Consider the following 17,618-nt stretch of genomic DNA (forward strand, 5'->3'; position numbering starts at 1 on the left):
TACAATTATGTAAACACAGCCCTCCAACACCGCAAAATGCCAGATGACATCAATAAATTTAGGAATTTTGGAGCCAGAAATAATTTAACCCCCGACTTATCAATCTCCATGAAAGAATATGTATCACACAGTAATGATTTTTTTACCTTGGTAAGTAATGACTCAGGGCAACTCACTAGAAAATTCTAATTCATTTTTTTTTCAAATGACAAAGAACATAAAACTATAGCTGCAAAGATACCGAAACCTTTTCGTACCCATTCAACATCACGGCTAACGGAAACTTCACCCATTTTCTGACTGATCCTTTGCCGAAAGCAGAAACAATGCCCAACTATTTTCTTTTCTCAATTCAAGTTTCAATATTAACCAGGTGAGTTGTTGCTCCATTTCAGACAATTCACTGAAATACTCACGTTACATGCTTTGGGTCGCGAGCTGCAGCCAGATGATCCTGCAACATGAACAAAAGTTTACCCCGTATTAATCTAATCTGAACAAGTTTCCCAGGACGTAGGTCTTCGTAAATTTGAATAGGACCTAGAGTCGGATAACCCAGCTCCATGAGGTCATAGCTGACTGAGCCAGCTCAAAATACCTTGTATACTGCTTGAGCTGGATGTGAGTAGAGTTTCAAAAAATGAGCTACCTCAAGTAAGTTGATTAGTTTCTATGATATCATCAAGGTCATGTCTAATTACACTAGCCTTCATTTTACGAGCACTCCTGACATGTTCTTAAGTCAGTCTCTTAACGTAACTATTAGATTGTGACCTATGTGGCTCGTATGTTGCCAAAAAGTATGATATTTAACAAAAAAGTTTGAAAACTACGGAAGAAGAGTTATGCTACTGCATGTAGCAAAGCAGAAAACGTCATCCTAGGTCAAGCCACTAAATAACCCCATCTCTATCAGTAATTGGCAATCCAAGATCAGATATTTCCAGAACAAGCTTGTACACATCTCCAAGCGTAACATTCAAAACAAAATAAATAAGTCACAGAAGCTCACTCACACCAAAAATGAAACATGTGTGCACCCAAGACTTCCTCTAGAGGATGGAAAGTTTTTCATAGAATTCCAGCAGCTATTTATTTAGTATCTAAATCCTGCAAACATGCTACAAATGAAGGTATGTCATTTGAAGACGTGTGGGAACTTAAAAGGCATACACTTGGCAAAGGATAGAATATACTGCTAAGATTGAATGACATTAACTAAAACCTAAGCATTTATAAACCCACCAAGGTCAAAGATTTGAAGTGCTCAACTGAAAAGCAATATAATGTAATGATAGATAGTGAAGCTCAAACTTACCGAGATAAAATCGAATGCTCTAGTGTCCTCTCTTTTTGAGTCATTCATTAGTGAAGTCGGAGGTTGGGTAGCGATGGTAGAATTAAAAACATCTGGAAAGGCCGAAGAATTTCCTATATCAGATCCAGCAGCGCTAAAACCTGTACTTGATTGCAGATACCCTTGTTGCTGAAAGTTGGACATTGCAGCAAGGAACTGGGGTTGAGCCAAGATATTCTCCATGGCAATATTATTCATCGCATGAGAAGCTAATGCGGGATTGAACATCAACCCTGATGGAAAATTATAACCCATGGCCCCCAAAGGGAACATGGGAGCTACATTGATCCCTGCAGTTTGAGAAGTGAATTCCCTACTCAAGATGCTGTTATGAATGTTATTTTCTTGGGGAATACTGGACGCTGAATGAACATGTTCTGGGCTTTTCTTAGTAGTGCTTCCGTTTTGCTTTTCAAATGGTTCGTTTCTATTTATTGACAAACTGCTCATCAAGTCATTAACATCTTTTCCAGCATTTTCAAGCTCCTGGGATGTCGAGTTGTAAAAGTCAAAAGATGCGGATTCAGTTCTATTAGCTGCTACATGGGCATCCTTAATTACCGACTTGTTAACTGCCATGCCAGAAAAGACATCGGTTTCATGGTCCTTATCAAGACTGGAATGGAAGGAGACATCTGCAAATGGGTCATCGTCGACCTTCTGCCAGTTGGTGTTGTCACCACCACCAAAACTGTCCCCCAATAAGTCATCAATCAGTGGAGCATTAGAAGGTCCTACAGTTGAAGTACTTGGCTGAACATCAGCTTTTTGAGAATCTTCCACGCCCATAAGATCGTGTGAATCACTGGTGTCTAGCAAGTCTGGCATCATCAAAGGCTGAGCTGATCTTTCGACTTGATTGATTCCTCCACCACCTTTTTCACCACTCAGAAGACTCAATACCTACACGGACAACGATCATATGTTTATTGTACCTGAAAACTAAACAAAAAAGACCAAACTGTAGGATACAGAAAAGAAGTTTGCATCCCGTCTTATCAGACAACTACTACAGCGTTCATTCAGAACCTAAAATTCTTAATTCATGAAGCAGCAAAGATCAACCAGCTATGCTGCTGCATTACATGCATCCTCCTAAGGCTTTTATGCAGGATTAAGATAGACCCAATCTGCCCCCTCAAAAAAAAAAAAAAGACAGATCCAATCTGCACGTTACTGCTACCTTTCTGAAGTGGCCCCCATTCCTAAGAAGCTGCCATGTGGATAAATTAAAATAAAGAGGGTGTTTGGCTGACCTGATGAAATTTTCATATCAACTTATGAGATGTACGAGAGCTCGTAAGCTCCTGATATTTGCTTGACTTTTGGAATGTATCTTTAAAATTCTCGCAATAGGAAATTAGGAGCTTATAAGATGAATTTGGAATGTAAGGGAGTCCAAAGTTCTTTCAGGAAAAAAGATCTTATTTCGGAAACACCTTTAAACTGTCATTTCAACTAAAAATATTTGCCATCACGTTTAAAAAGCTTCAGCATCCACAGACTTTAAACAAGCTCAGCCATATACAACCTATGAGGACTTAACAAGAAACAGACTGGTTCTTGAATCTTTATATATTTTTTTATGACAATTATTGCTTTTCATCTTTACTTTTGCTTCAACATAATATCCTAGATTAGTTGCGCTGAAATAGCACCTCTAAAAGAAAGAGATGATGCAAAACTGTGATTCTATTAACTATTCTCTAAGAGGTGACTGGTGAGAAGGAATAAGCTACAAATTTAGGAATGAAATGGTGATAAGAACTGAATGCTATGTATGTCTGCATAGTGAAGAATGAAAAGAGATACCAGTTTTGATTTTTTATCGCTGAAATTGAATAACTGTATAAGGTCAAATTTTCAAATAAAATAAACTGCAGTGAGTAAATATCATCAATATGACGTGAATATTTTGTGATGTGTCTAAACTATGATGTACTTTTTTCTTAAATACTCCCTCCGTCCCCAAAGTCCTAGAAGGGGAAGGCACGAATTTTAATAAAAGTGGTTGGGTGTACTGTGAGTGAAGAAAAGGTCCCACCTAAAAGATAGTACTAATAATGATAATTAATTGTATTATGAGTGGAGAAAGGGGCCCACCATGTGGCATAATAGGTAAATAAGTTGATATATTGAGGGGTATTATGTTGTTGGCTAGTATCTATAAATGGAAAATAACTATTTTTTGTGGACGTACAGAAATGGCAAAACTGAACTATTTTTCAGGGACAAAGGAAGTATCTATTAGTTTCCATAAAAATTCATAGAAGCGGTAATAATTATAAATTTTTCTTATCTAAGTAATGTATAAAATGAATTAAAGTTACTTAACATGATTTCATACACCACAGCTAATGATTTCATACACCACCGTTAATTTACAATGATGTCAATACTTATATCACATACATAATTATTTCTAACCCTTTACCAACATCGATATTTTATATTCATTTTGGTACTATTTTCATTTTCTTCAATAAATGTTTTTTTTTTAAATAAGTTTTGATTTTAATCTATATATATAAATTATTTAGAGAACAAAATAAGAGGAAATTAAATCCCAAAAAGAACAATAAATTATTTAACCTAATTGTCAAACTATTTTGTTCAATATGATAAGACACTACTATAAAGCATAATAATATCTAAAAGTATTGTATATTAATATTTTTGGTTCAAGGGAAAAAGAACCACCCATGGGGAGCAGAGAATTATTATCCTTTATGCTTTAAGAATATGGATTCCTCTCCCCCAATTAAAAAAAAAAAAGAATATGGATTCCTAAAAAATGGAGATTGCTGATCCTAAACAAACTAACCATATGAATGTGAAATACTACTTCTATCTCATTCTTTCATACCAATCACCTCCTAAGACTTTGACATATTCTTGCCTTCCAATAAAATATTACCTTATTTGCCTTCTCCCTCAGAGATGCTTGGGGGGATTCAGAACATTGGATCACTGCATCACTGTTGTCACTAAAATAAGAAGATATGACAGAAAACTTCCCATCATCTTTCTTCCTCAGCACTGCCTCAAGGACGCAAATGGCTTTCATGCGAACCTGGATGAATAGTTCCAATAATTCAGTTGAGGTTTGGATGCAAATTGCTTGGGAAAGAACATGATATATGCAATTCACACAGAAACAAAGGCTTTAAACGTCTTTAATGATGTTATTGCATACAACGTTTTTAGGAAAATAACATGCTCGGCATTTCTGCGCCTATAAAAACATCAGAACTGCATGCCATGTAAGGAAACATAAGGAACATACCTGCCACATAGGTAAATTCAGCTTTGTTTCGATTGCATGTGCTAAAGACAAAGCATCTAATTTTGAAGCCTCTATCAGGAAGCTATGAAGTGCATCTCGAGGAGGCTGTAAACGCACACCACCAGATGTTACAATTGTCTCTAACAGTTTCTCCTCACGAGTCTTCGTGCCATAAGTTGATTCATAGACTCCATCACTTGTTTCTGCCTGGGACGCACTGAGATCTTGGCCCCAACTTCCAGAACCAGCATTTTTGGAGAACCGAGAAGAGCTTTGCATGTCAGTATTATAATCAACTGCTTCATATCTTTCAGAGTGATCTCTTTCCGGAGCCAAAGATCGCTGAAGATTTGGGCTTCTGTAACTCCCAGTGTCATTGTTTTTTCTCAGAGATGGGGACTGTGCCAAACTACTCAGTCCCTGTTTGATTGTGGCACTTCCAATGTCAACAATCTCATTAATGAAGGACCTTTTATCTTCTGAAGGCAATTCATAGTTAGTATTCCCAAATCCTTGAATTCGACTACCAAGTTTACTTTCTTTAGGTGCAGCTTTGCTCTCATCCGATGTGAATAAAACAGAGAGTGTTTCCTGTGCTGTTTCACGGACAGCCTTGTTCAGTGCATCGCCCTTCAAAGGATCTGGCTGGCCCCTGTAGTGGATTAATTGGCGTACGGCAACAGAATTCCTTTGCATCTCCCTTCTGAACTCAGCACCTGACTTTCCCACTGCATATTTGATGACTCTTAAGGCCTGAAAACACAATATGCATAAAGAAAACAGAGATAATTTACATGTTTTAGCCTAAAAGTAATGCAGGCAAATCACATAACATCTATCCAACGAAGCTGCAGCTAAGGTTCACATGAACTTCAATGGGTCGACCATACCTATTAATCTAACATTCATACAATATGGTAATCTAAAATGGCACCAAGAACTTCATTTAGGTTAAAAAAACAACATTTGTATTAATCATAAAACCCGTTTGAAGAAGGAGAATTCCACAAGACTGAATGAAAGTTTTTACAAGGGATCATGCACAAACAGTTATCACAGTTTCAGTTCTCAAAATCATAATTACATTTGGTTTGATCATCAGAAGCACCAATTGCGGGAGAAAGAGAGAAAGTGGGAGAAAAGGGGGATAATGAATGAAAGACCTTCTGCTTAACAATAGACGATTTGTGGTCGAGACGCTTGAGAATAAACTCGGAGACTTCCTTAACGATGGAGGGGTGCGACGACCTCAGCAAATCGCAAATTTCTTCCAATTTGTAAACCGGAGTCACCTTATCCTCATCGGACGTGGCGCCGTCCACCATTCTTGACCTCCAATACGACTCTACCGCTCTCCTGCTCTGCTCCATTCCTCCTCACGATCAGAACGCAACCGCTCCAATTACTGATCAAATTAATTCAATAATTAATCAATTCAAACTGAAAGGACAAACTTGGAACCGTAGAAGAGGCGAATTTGGGTGGAATTTGGTCTTCCTGCGCAAAATTGAACGAATCCAACCAAAAAATTGAACAAATCAATGATCGGAAAGGGATGATGTTTCTCAAGGGTTTTTGTTTTGTTTTTTTTTTGTAAGAGAAATGTACAAAAAAATAATAATTTAATAATAATAATAATTTTAAAAAAAATTGTGAGTTCTGGTGGCGGCGGCTAGCTGGACCAATTTTGACATGAGTATTTAGAAGAATAAAATTATAGTGTAAAAGTATATAAAAATATGTGAAATCACATTATTTTAATATAAAATTATTACAAAAAATAAAATCAGGTCAATATTAATGAGACACTAAAAAATAGGCCAATAATTATAAGATGAAGAGAGTATATTAAAAATTAGTCAAATTTTAAAAACAATCATAGGATTCATAGCGGTGCTCGTTCGGCGGCTCGAACCGCACTCCAACGAGCCCCACCCCAATACCGAGCCTTCCAACTTGAGTGGGGGCGTGCTGAAGTGAGTCGGGGCATGATGGATGTATGTAGGGCACGTGATATACACACGCCTATATTAGTAATAAAATTTAAATATTAGTATGATTTTTCATCATTTTTTTCTAAAAAAACCTAGAGTTGTTGCTTGCAACTTCTTTCATTATTTTTCTTTACACTGCATTTCAGTCTATTCTTTTCCATTTATTCGTCTCTTTAAATTTAAGTTTTGTTTCTTGCTTTATTTCTTCAAAAGATGAAAAATAACTTCAACAATTGATTCACCAACCAATCAAATTTGTCATTGATCCCAACTTTTTCTCTTATAAATTTTTTTAGTTTTCTCAATCCTTCAATGTATTTAATGCTACAGCTCTTGAAGCTATCAATTTGAACGAAATCGAATTCATTCAAGATGATGAAGTGGTCGAGGTTCATTCGTTCAAGTTTTCTTTCTTGTTCTTTAAATTTAAACTAAGACATTAAATTAGTGATGACACCTACTTAACTCACAAATAAAGCGTTTCTTAGTTTGGGTGCCGAAAAATAAGTTTTTTTTTTAATTATATATATATATATATCAGAAAAGGAGTGATCATGTTAAATGAATCGATGAATATACAAGTATATCTCTTTGTATAGAACTTTGGAATTATTTACATCAATCGCACGTGGCAAGCAAATCCACTCAATTCACTACAATTTACAAATCCAATCTTCTTCGACTGATTGGAGTTTAACTCCAAAATCAAAACTTCTTTGAGCGTATTTATCTATCTCTCTCAGTTCTCGTCTCCGGTGAAACCAATGGCCCTCTACCTATCAAAATCAGGCAAATTTTTGCCCCATTTCATAACAAAAATGTCTTCTTTAGGAATGATCAACCTCAGCTCATTGGGTTCTTGTCTCTCCCAAAATCCTCCACTTTTAACTGAAGATGGAAGAACCTCATACGCAGCTCCGGGTAACGACCCGACCCATTTCGTATGTCGTCGTTTTGGGTCTGTTAAAGCTGATAAATTGGCTTCTATCAGCACTAATGCCGATTCTCAGGTTTCTTCTTTAAATATAGTTTTATTTATCATCGCCTCATTCCTGAATATGCAACTGTAAATCAAGGATAATATGCTGCCATCATGAATGATGTGACAAGTATTTTGCTTTTCTTGAGAGTTCATGTGAAAGAAGACATGCGATTAGAATAGAATATAATAGAGTAGTGTAGAATTTCCTTGGATGAGAACTGAAAAAAATAATCCAATGTGAGTATTATGCTTAGTTATGATGTGGGTCATGACATTTAAAAATTTCGCTATTTTAGATTCTGGCGATTGTGACCATTTACGGATACTTTTAGATTTATTACTCCCTCCGTCTCAATCTAATAGGCTCGTTTTCCTTTTTGGGACGTCCCACTGGAATAGAATAGGCTCGTTTTCCATTTTGAGTAAAAAACTATACTTAATTGATGTGGACCACACCACTTTTTAGGAGAAAAGTAAGTTTCTTAAATCTTAATCTCCGTGCTAAAAAACGAAGTGAGCCTATTAGAGTGGGACGGAGGGAGTATTTATTAGGCCGTCATGTTGTTGAGGTGAGTTTCTTGCAGGTTTAATAGATACTCCCTCCTTCCATCATTGTTCTATATGGAAATGAAATTTGTTCTCGAATAAGTGTACCATTTCAAAAGTCCATGGTAAACTGATGCAAAACTTTTCATTTTGCCCTTGATACTTTTTCTATTTTACATGCAATAAAAAGGGGTAAAAAGAGTAAACTTGGCTTCCTTAGCATGTGTGTTTTGACAGCATGCTCTATTGGAAAAATTGGCAGTTCATTTTTTCAGCTTCTTGATTTACTGTTCTTGACTTGGTCTTGTTGAATGCTTTGCCACTTGTATATGTATATTGATAAATTTTCCATTATTTGACAAAAATTATTAGCTACTGAATTTCCCTGGAGGAGTAGTTAAGTTCACCCCTGAACTGAAATTCCTATCGGATGCCCCCGAAGAGAGAATCCATTGCTACCGAGTCCTTGATGAGAGCGGACACTTACTAACCAGCGATTTTGTAGAGGTCTACCATCTGACTATATGAATCTTGCTTTTGATTTCTAACCTCGTTGCCAATAAATGCATCCGGGAACTATTTTTTCTGATGTTTTTGTAACCAGATAGACAAGGACATTGCTGTGAGGATGTATAAAGAGATGGTTATGCTTCAAACTGTCGATACCATCTTCTACGAAGCCCAAAGACAGGGAAGGATATCGTTCTATGTTACAGCCATGGGAGAAGAAGCCATAAACATTGCATCCGCAGCTGCACTCAGCATGGATGATTTCGTCTTTCCTCAGGTTAGAACTTAGAAGTAGTCCCAAGTCACACAATTTTATGTCATCGTCTTCCCCAAATCATATGTATGCTCCATGCAGGAAACATGTGTGTGTGAGTGTGTGTGGAGAGGGAGAGAGAGAGAGAGAGGTTCTGCTTCTAAAATATTCAACTTTTGCTGTTGTTTATGCTTACTTGTTGTGCAATATGGTTTGTTGTTACGGCCTGTGCAGTATAGGGAGGCCGGAGTTTTACTTTGGAGGGGATTCGGGCTTCAAGACCTTGCGAACCAATGTTTTGGAAACATAGGCGACAATTGTAAAGGGCGGCAGATGCCGGCACATTATGGATCTAAGAAGCACAATTATTTCACAGTGGCTTCAACAGTTGCGTAAGACATAATATCTGTCTACTGTCGATTTTGATTACATTGTGTTGCGGATAGAGTTTATGCGGGAAGTCGAAAGCGTGTGTGTAGCCTCTGTGTTTATTATTTCAAAAGATGTTATCTTAATAATTGTCTTTCATTGTTGGGCTGTTGGTTTCTTTGTAGGGTTAGCAAGCTCTTTTATCCTTAAGATTCCTTAGTAATCTACTCGTGGCTTCCCTTGTAGGGGAAGTCAAGCTGTGAAAATAAAGAAGTGCCTATCCTTCATAAAGACTTATTTAAGATTTTGGCTGCAAATTTGGAGAGAGAGAGTTCCTCTTCTGTTGTAGTTTGTCTTTTGATTAATCAATATAATTCCTCTTTGGTTTGGTATTTGTGTTCGTGTTCTCTTTACTTCTATCCGTTGCTATCTTTATTCAGCTCATCAATCAACGTGGTAATTGTTTCGTAGTACTCAAATACCCCATGCCGTTGGTGCTGCTTATTCTTTAAAGATGGAAGGCAGAGACGCCTGTACAATCACTTATTTCGGTGATGGAGGCACTAGCACGGTAAATATATGCTCACGTCTCTTTAGCACGCGATAGAGATTAGTTGAAACTATGATAGGCGTGGATATGATATACTGCATTTTGTCATTGTTATGACTGCATTTCAAAAATTTGAAGCTCGTCTATTTTAAATTATTCGGCAGTGGATGGTAATATTGGTTGTTTTGTTGATAATCTGTAGGGCGATTTTCACGCTGCAATGAATTTTGCTGCTGTCTTGGAGGCGCCTGTTATTCTTTTCTGCCGAAACAATGGATGGGCAATCAGCACCCCAGTTAGTGATCAGTTCCGAAGTATGCATCGTTAAATAGCTCAGGAATATACAAAATAATCGAGAAATTTCATTAGTCATTGTCACTCTTCAACACTACTCTCAGAAAAACGAAATCTTCAATTCTTGGGCAGGTGATGGTATCGTTGTTAGAGGCCAAGCCTATGGAATTCGTGGCATTCGTGTCGATGGTAATGATGCCCTAGCTGTGTTCAGTGCAGTTCATACGGCCCGCAAAATGGCAATTTCTGAATCTAGACCAGTTCTGATTGAGGTTTCACAGTACCTTATTATAAACTGTAATGTCTTATTTCCTTTCCCTTTTTGCGTTCTTTCGAGTTGAGTTGGCCGTTTATCCGCAGGCCCTCACGTACCGAGCAGGACACCACTCTACATCCGATGACTCTTCCAAATATCGTCCAATTGAAGAGATAGAATGGTGGAGAGCAGCTCAAGATCCCGTGGGTAGATTTAGGAAATGGCTCAAGATGCAAGGTTGGTGGAGCTGTGAGTCGGACACAGAGCTCCGGGGCTGGGCTCGTCAGGAGGTAAGGTTTACTCGAGCTGGCGAAGCGAAAGATTAGTCTGATGCTCTCTCTAGTCATTACATATCCAGTGCAAGTGTTGTAAGGTAGTTTTTGAACATGTGAATGTCACACAGGTGCTGAATGCAATTCAAGTTGCGGAGAAGGCGGAGAAGCCGGGTCTACGAGAAATTTTCACGGACGTATACGACGTTCCGCCTTCCAACCTCCGCGATCAAGAGAAGTCGCTTCGACAGACAGTTCAAAGGCATCAGCGGGACTATCCTCACTTTCAGTTTTAGTGCTCGTTTGGTTTGATAATCCCCCTAGAAAAAGATGGTTTAATAATTCATATATATAAGGTTGTGTATATTTATTTATTTTGACATAAGATAAAAATCATATTCTATCTTATTCTTTCTTTCAAAATTGTGATAATTTATTCATCATTAATAAATTCATAACATGTACATATTTTTTACTCCCCTCATCTCAATTCAATACATCACAAGGTTTGAAGACAAATGTTAAAAATAAATACTTTATAATAATATAAAAGATATTGTAATTTTTTTTGAATGTATATTTGTCAAAAGACTCAAAATTAGAAAGAGAGAAAGGCAAGTATTTCTTTTAAGTGAAAAAGAAACAATTATTTGTGTATCACAATAACATTTGACGTAAATAATAAGTTATGTTAAAATGTTTGTTATGCATAGTTTTTCAGGTGACCTATTGAAATATAACATTCAATTAATGAAATGTGGCCTATTAAATTAGGACCGAGGGAGTAACATTTAAGTAGTTCATTCGGGCTAGTGAATGAAAGACTTATCAAACATCGAGCTAAAAGGATTAATAATGAAAACAAATCACACAATTCGAATTCTAGCACTCCGCCGCTCAATGCCGTTTGCTTGCTCTGCGGATTCGGTTGCTGAAAAACGATTTAGAATTATTAGTATTGAAGAATCAATTGTAAGTTTACACATATAAAATAATGAACTTACGCATAGATATCTAAGTCAAAATCTAAATCACATTAGAAAGCATTGCTTCCTTCAACATGTTTTCAAAAACTAAGGATTCCAAACTCAAGTAGTAAATAATTTTATTGAGTAAAAAGCACCCTTTCTTTTCAACCTAAGCAATTGCTTACTTTATTGCAGCCTGATCTCTAAAACCAAACTAATATGAGTCCATATGATAATTCCAAGTTGAAGCTCAAAGCATACAAGAATTCTAAAGGAAACGGGAAGACGAAGCGAGCACAGGACGTATGTTAACAGCACCTGAACATACTCGAAAACCTGCTCCCAAATCTACACAACACAAGTACGACTTAAACTAACACGTATTTTCATCTTACCACGTGAGAGAAACCTGCAACTGGACACTACATATGTGCAATCTCGATATATGCTGGTTGGCAGATAAATGCTTAAAGTGTTATATTTGTGCGTAGACGAGAAGCGTGATTAACTAAATGCTGTCATGATGGCCAGCTACAACTTAGAAGCTAAGTTTCTTTTTTTTTTTATGTAGCTATATTCAACTTGTGAAAGATTATTCACACAAATTTATAATAGACAGTTTGAGATTATATATGTCAGAATAGAGTAACATCTTGAAACTTGAAACTCGAAACTCTGCGGTAAATTTCTACAAGATTGCAACAGGGAGAAGCACTCTTACCATCTATTAAGCCTGATAAACTTCGGGCAGCTGGAGACCTACACTGGCAGCAGATTTTCCTAGTACTTTTTTCATCTCAGCAGACCTATCCACTGCGATATTGTACGAGAAGAGCAGTTCCTGTACCTCACCCATGATATTTTAAACTAAAAGTTTCAAATACTATAATAAGTTGCACTACTCCAAAGTACAACGGTAAGAAGAATTTCAACATTACTCAATAATCATCATAGGTAGTATTCAAGGTCAAGCCAAACCAAATCCATCTAATGCTACTAAAACTAAGTTGAGTCTTCCTATTATTAGACCAATCATTTTAAAAGCCAATGCATCAACAATAAAGAGTGCATTTTTTAAAAAGAAACATAACCGAAAGGATCAAAACCACTTCCTACGATACTCGCCACTTATACATATTCTTGCACGTAGAATACATGTTAGAACATACGTCTGAACGAACATTTCGAACGAAGACAAAATGGCAGATATATAGATTCTGCTTAGAACAATGAGAACCCCAGCCAACACACAAAAAACTTAAATCAGAATTCGAGCTAACCATATAAATTCCATGGGAGGCGCTTGGTTTGAGTGATAAGACATGATTGATAAAATAATCCAACATACTCAAGTGTTTGGTTTGCATGATTCAGCCCATGATGGATAACTCAACCCGCACTCTAATCATCCAATTGGATGATTATATCACCCCAAAGTTGGTGGATTATTCAGTCATCCTGCAATCCTATCACTCTTATCTATTACATCCACCAAACCAAACGCCCCCATACAATTACAATATTTTTGCACTATTACTTGGATCATGCCCCAAAAACAAGGATGTAAAATGAGCCAAGTAATTCCCGAGTTACTCAAATCTCCATTCTTACAAGTTTGTTCGAGCTCAATTGATAAGGTAATTAAAATAATCAAGTCATGCTCGAGTTTCACAATATTTGGCTCACTAGCTTGTGAACAAACTTGTTATAGTCTCGTGAGCTAACTCGTGAATATAAAACTATAAGTTTCACATTAACCTTATAATTTTACACTTAGGGTGTGTTCACTTTGATGGATGGGAAAAGGAGGGATAACAAAAATTTATACCTTTAAATGTCTCATTTCTTTTCCCACATTTTACACAAAAGAGAAGTTAACCATTTTTCCTTTTCCCATCCATCAAAGTGAACGCACCCTTATACTAATAGTGAAGTACATGATTTCAAATTAAACTAAATCTACTATAAGAAAAACATAGATTTTTTAGCATATATATTAACAAGAAATGAAGAATGTATAGATTTGCAAAGCTCGCTTATGCTCGCTCAAGCTTTAGTAAGCTTGTGAATCTTCAATATTTTCCGTAAATTAAGCTCGAGCTCCACACAATAAATAATAGAGCTAAACTCAAAATTTTCAATATTAAGCTCGACTTGATTCGATTATACCCCTATCCAAGCAAATTATTTTAGTCCAGTCAACTATTTTTCGAATACCTAATCTTAAAATTGCTCAAATCCTAACCGAGAACGTGTAGTATCATTACCAAAGCCTAATTTAAGCACTCACTCCTCGCATCAAAAGACTGCACCTTTCTGCACAAACATTTAAAGCAGAAAACTAGCATCCATAACAATGAAAAATTAAACAGGAAAAAAAATCCCAAATTAGAATTCACGATCATAATATTGATAATGGAGCAAATGAAAAATAAAGCAGTACCTTCTGATGGTGTACGCTGTTGAGATAGACAGTGTAATCCTGCGCGAGCTTCAGATTTTGTGGGTCTTGGGAGCTAAGATTTCTTCTGAATTCGTGTTTGATGAAATCCGTGAAATGGGATTTGTGGTTTTCTTTCCCGACGTGTTTCCTCACCGCTCGAAGAAGACTTCGGTACGCCGCTTTTGCTGCTGTATTCGCGACTTCCATTGATGAACTCATTTTGTTTTCTCACTCTTCTTCTTTCTCTCTCGCCAAAATTTCTAAGTTGCAGAAATTCAGAAATGGATTTGTTTATTCTTACTTGCAGTTAGACGGGTGTACATCGGGTCCGGGTTGGATATCCAACCTGATTTTGTCGGATCTCGACCCGATATTTAGCTAATTGTACTAACCTACCCGACACCGATCTTTAATTTCGAAAATTCTACTAATATTCAACAAATTTTATTCTACCATTTTCGCAAACATCATGAACCAACAAGGATTGCAACTTGCAAGCTATGGGGAGGAAGAGATTGGCACCAATTTTCTTATTTTTAACAGAAGAAACAATGATTTTCGACAAAGCCTATGGAAAATACTTTCAACAATCAATATGTATCATGTCCCAACTGGAACTGGAAGTCTAGAAGAAAGGGCTAATATTAAAGCTTACGGTGGATTGGCGAGGCCGCAACCCGCGAGGGTGGAGACTGGAGAATCTGGACTGGGCGAGGTTGGCGCTGCGCGGCTACGCCGACTGGCCTAGGCTTCGGAGTGGGGCCACGAGGCGGCGGTGCGTTGGATTATTCGGTAGGGAAGGTTTCAATTTTCAATTTTTGGGAATGGGGGGACTGAATTGGGGATGCCCGGATGGCATGGGAATCTATATACTATATAAAAGACCAGTTAAACGGTAACTTATTCCCGCTAAAACACAAATTTTTTCCGCTAAAATTGAATATGATAGTTGTAAAAACTGAAACGCTTACAAAAACTGTGGCAGTTGTCGAGAGTTCTTCAAAATTTTCTCAATTTTTCAGAAACCAAACCCATCATCCCTGCAAAAGAAAACCATTCAACCTTTCTCCAAAACTTTGAACGAACTTAAGTTTTCAAATCGGATTATACCAAGAAACCTCCTTTTAAACAAAATAAAAAAAGAAAAATTCAAGATTCACCTACCCATAAATAGGTACAATTTGAATAGCAGATAAATACAACAAAATTCAAAAATCGTGGATAGAGAAGAACGAGAAGAAAAAAGGGGAAATTCGAAGCCCTAATTGAGTTATTTGGCTGTAGTTGTGAAAGTCGGACGAAGGCACTCACACAGAGCCGCGGAGGTCAGAGAGGCGGACTGATGCAACTGTAGAGGCAAACTTCTCGACGCTTGCAACGCTACTGCTGATTTCCCCTTTTGCGGCTGTTAGCGGAGAAGACTGTGGCGGCGAGTGAGAGGCGAGGCGGATGGGGCGATGAAAAAAGGAGACGTACCGTACTACAGCTGTTGCCGGAGAAGGCGAGGTGGGAAGATCTGTGCGGCACGACGAGTGAGTGTGAGAAAGATGCAAGACTACAGAAAGGCAGAAAGAGGAAAAGGGTTTTCTGGTGTGAGAGAGAGGCGGAAATAACAAGAGATAAAATTTGTGGAGTATAGTATTTCAAGAAAAGAAATATACTTAATTGCTATTTTTATTAATGAGTTTTATTAGATTGATTTTTAACATAACGTGCTTTAATTACTTAATCTAGCCAATTTCAAATTTTCATGTTGTCGAAACTCTTGCGCCAAACAAAAATATTTTATAGTACCTTTAAAAAAAAATTTATAGTAATGCCCATCTTTCCATTTCTTTCTGCATTTTAATATATAATTTAGTTAAATACGCTAAAACATTCAAACTCTAATTTTTATTTAGGACTAATATATATATAATGTTCGATAATTATTCTATATGCTTCCTTGAATTTTAAAATTAATAATTTTTTATATTTTATTGTTATTATATTTAATTCATGCATAAATAAAGATACAATAAAAATTAAAATTTATATACAAATAAACGTGGAGTTTTTTTCCTCCAAAATTTCTCTCTCTTCACTTCTCCCACCAAAATTTCTCTCTTCTTTTTTCTTTTTTCTATTTTTTTTTTCAAAAAATCATTAACTTCGATTAATGAAAAAGTATTCAATTTGGATGTTAAACTAAAGATCACGAAAAGATATTTAATTCGATGTAAAAATTATAAAAAATAATTTTGAAACGAATAAGTTATGATTGTTTAAAGTATCAAAATTAATTTTTGTTGCTCTCATTTATCTATAATGTTCAACATCATACTTTTTTTTTCATTTTTTTTTTCGTTTGTTGGTGAAAAAATAAGTAGATGCCATTTTTTTTCTTTCAAAAAAATTTATATGATTGTTTAATTATAATTATTTTAAATTTAATACAATTAAGGAGCAAGAAATTTGTATTACATTTTCTCTCTCCTCTCATTTCTTCCCTCCAAAATTTTGTTATATTGATAGTTTAGTATTATTTGCTCAAAATGAGATTGACTGAAATGATTTATTTTATAATCTATAAATTTAATTATATTATTATTATACAATGCTCATTAAGTTGATTTACCGTTATATACATTATTTTAAATCAAATACTTATATTTAAATTAACACTCCATCCGCCTACGATATCGTTTTCCACTTTGTGGATGATACAAGTTATAAAAAGTGGTGAATAATAGTCCATAATAGTGGGTATTGTTGTTAGTGGAGTTTGGGTCTCACTATTGTGTTTTTTAGGGGTGGGTCCCACTATTGTTGTGAGTGGAGTTTGTGAACCTCACTGCTATAAATGAAAGTGAAAATGATATTGTGGACATACCAAAATGACAAAAGTGAAATTGATATCGTGGACGAAGAGCGTATAATTTTTTCGTTACCAATTAATCTAATTCATAAATAATGACACTTTGATATTTTAACATAATTTTAAATTTTAAAAAATAAGTAAATATATCGTGGCCCGTGCATCGCACGGGAGGCCGTACTAGTTTGGGAATAATAATCAATTTTCATATTTTAATAAATTTAAATATATATATATATATATATATGGGGGAAATTTATATTTAGCCTATAAAATAAATAATATATTCAATAGAGCCACAAGTATAAAATTATAGTAAAAGTAGCCATTTTGTAGTAAAAAGACAAGCATATCCTTAGTGGGGACCACAAATAATATAACTATAATATATTAAATAAAATCAACAAAAATCCCTCTCTCTCTCTTCTCTCTCTCGATTTTTTTTTTAAAACCTAACTCTCAATTTAGTATCTCTAAATTCAGCAAAAAATCACTCTCTCTCTCATCTCTCATCTCTCATCTCTCCTGTGTCTATCAAATTCAGCAAAAAATCACTCTCTCTCTCATCTCTCCTAAAGGAACAATGAAAATAAAAGAGCAAAAAATAATTATTAAGCCAAGAATAATCTATTTTCTGTTATGTTATCATACTTCAATTTATTTATAAAATCACCAGAATAA

At 35.9% G+C, this 17,618-nt stretch overlaps 3 protein-coding genes and 1 long non-coding RNA gene across 10 annotated transcripts in view; 1 reads left to right on the forward strand and 3 right to left on the reverse strand.

The window, feature by feature from the left end:
* LOC130989922 (uncharacterized) overlaps positions 1-17,618 on the reverse strand; it is a 52,315-nt gene that overhangs the window by 13,126 nt on the left and 21,571 nt on the right. The gene's annotated exons all lie outside the window — the stretch shown is intronic.
* On the reverse strand, positions 81-6,296 carry LOC130989911 (protein MODIFIED TRANSPORT TO THE VACUOLE 1-like). 5 transcript variants are annotated; one of them, XR_009090785.1, is made up of 6 exons: positions 5,807-6,296; positions 4,644-5,396; positions 4,275-4,430; positions 1,319-2,260; positions 1,017-1,121; positions 358-454 (listed from the first exon to the last, which is right to left on the reverse strand). XR_009090785.1 is itself a non-coding variant. In XM_057914070.1 (5 exons), exons 1-5 carry the CDS (start codon positions 6,011-6,013, stop codon positions 413-415), a joined length of 2,100 nt encoding a protein of 699 aa, XP_057770053.1. In that variant the 5' UTR covers positions 6,014-6,296; the 3' UTR covers positions 81-412. The 5 variants fall into 5 exon arrangements, 4 of the variants coding, with proteins under 4 accessions (XP_057770053.1, XP_057770055.1, XP_057770056.1 ...); XM_057914070.1 differs by lacking the exon at positions 1,017-1,121 and having other exon boundaries at positions 81-454; XM_057914072.1 differs by having other exon boundaries at positions 81-1,121.
* On the forward strand, positions 7,249-11,077 carry LOC130989918 (2-oxoisovalerate dehydrogenase subunit alpha 2, mitochondrial-like). The gene is made up of 9 exons (XM_057914086.1): positions 7,249-7,647; positions 8,538-8,672; positions 8,770-8,952; positions 9,163-9,320; positions 9,769-9,868; positions 10,050-10,161; positions 10,274-10,413; positions 10,502-10,687; positions 10,801-11,077. The coding sequence occupies exons 1-9, from the start codon at positions 7,402-7,404 to the stop codon at positions 10,963-10,965; spliced, it is 1,425 nt and encodes a 474-aa protein (XP_057770069.1). The 5' UTR covers positions 7,249-7,401; the 3' UTR covers positions 10,966-11,077.
* Positions 11,392-15,726, reverse strand: LOC130989929 (uncharacterized). Of its 3 annotated transcripts, XR_009090795.1 has the most exons (5): positions 15,392-15,726; positions 14,736-15,120; positions 14,081-14,340; positions 12,359-12,478; positions 11,392-11,600 (listed from the first exon to the last, which is right to left on the reverse strand). It is a non-coding gene; the product is annotated as an uncharacterized LOC130989929 (long non-coding RNA). The 3 variants fall into 3 exon arrangements; XR_009090793.1 differs by having other exon boundaries at positions 14,736-15,720; XR_009090794.1 differs by having other exon boundaries at positions 14,081-15,120; positions 15,392-15,719.

This window comes from Salvia miltiorrhiza, chromosome 6, assembly GCF_028751815.1.
Source record: "Salvia miltiorrhiza cultivar Shanhuang (shh) chromosome 6, IMPLAD_Smil_shh, whole genome shotgun sequence".
Lineage (NCBI taxonomy): Eukaryota > Viridiplantae > Streptophyta > Magnoliopsida > Lamiales > Lamiaceae > Salvia > Salvia miltiorrhiza.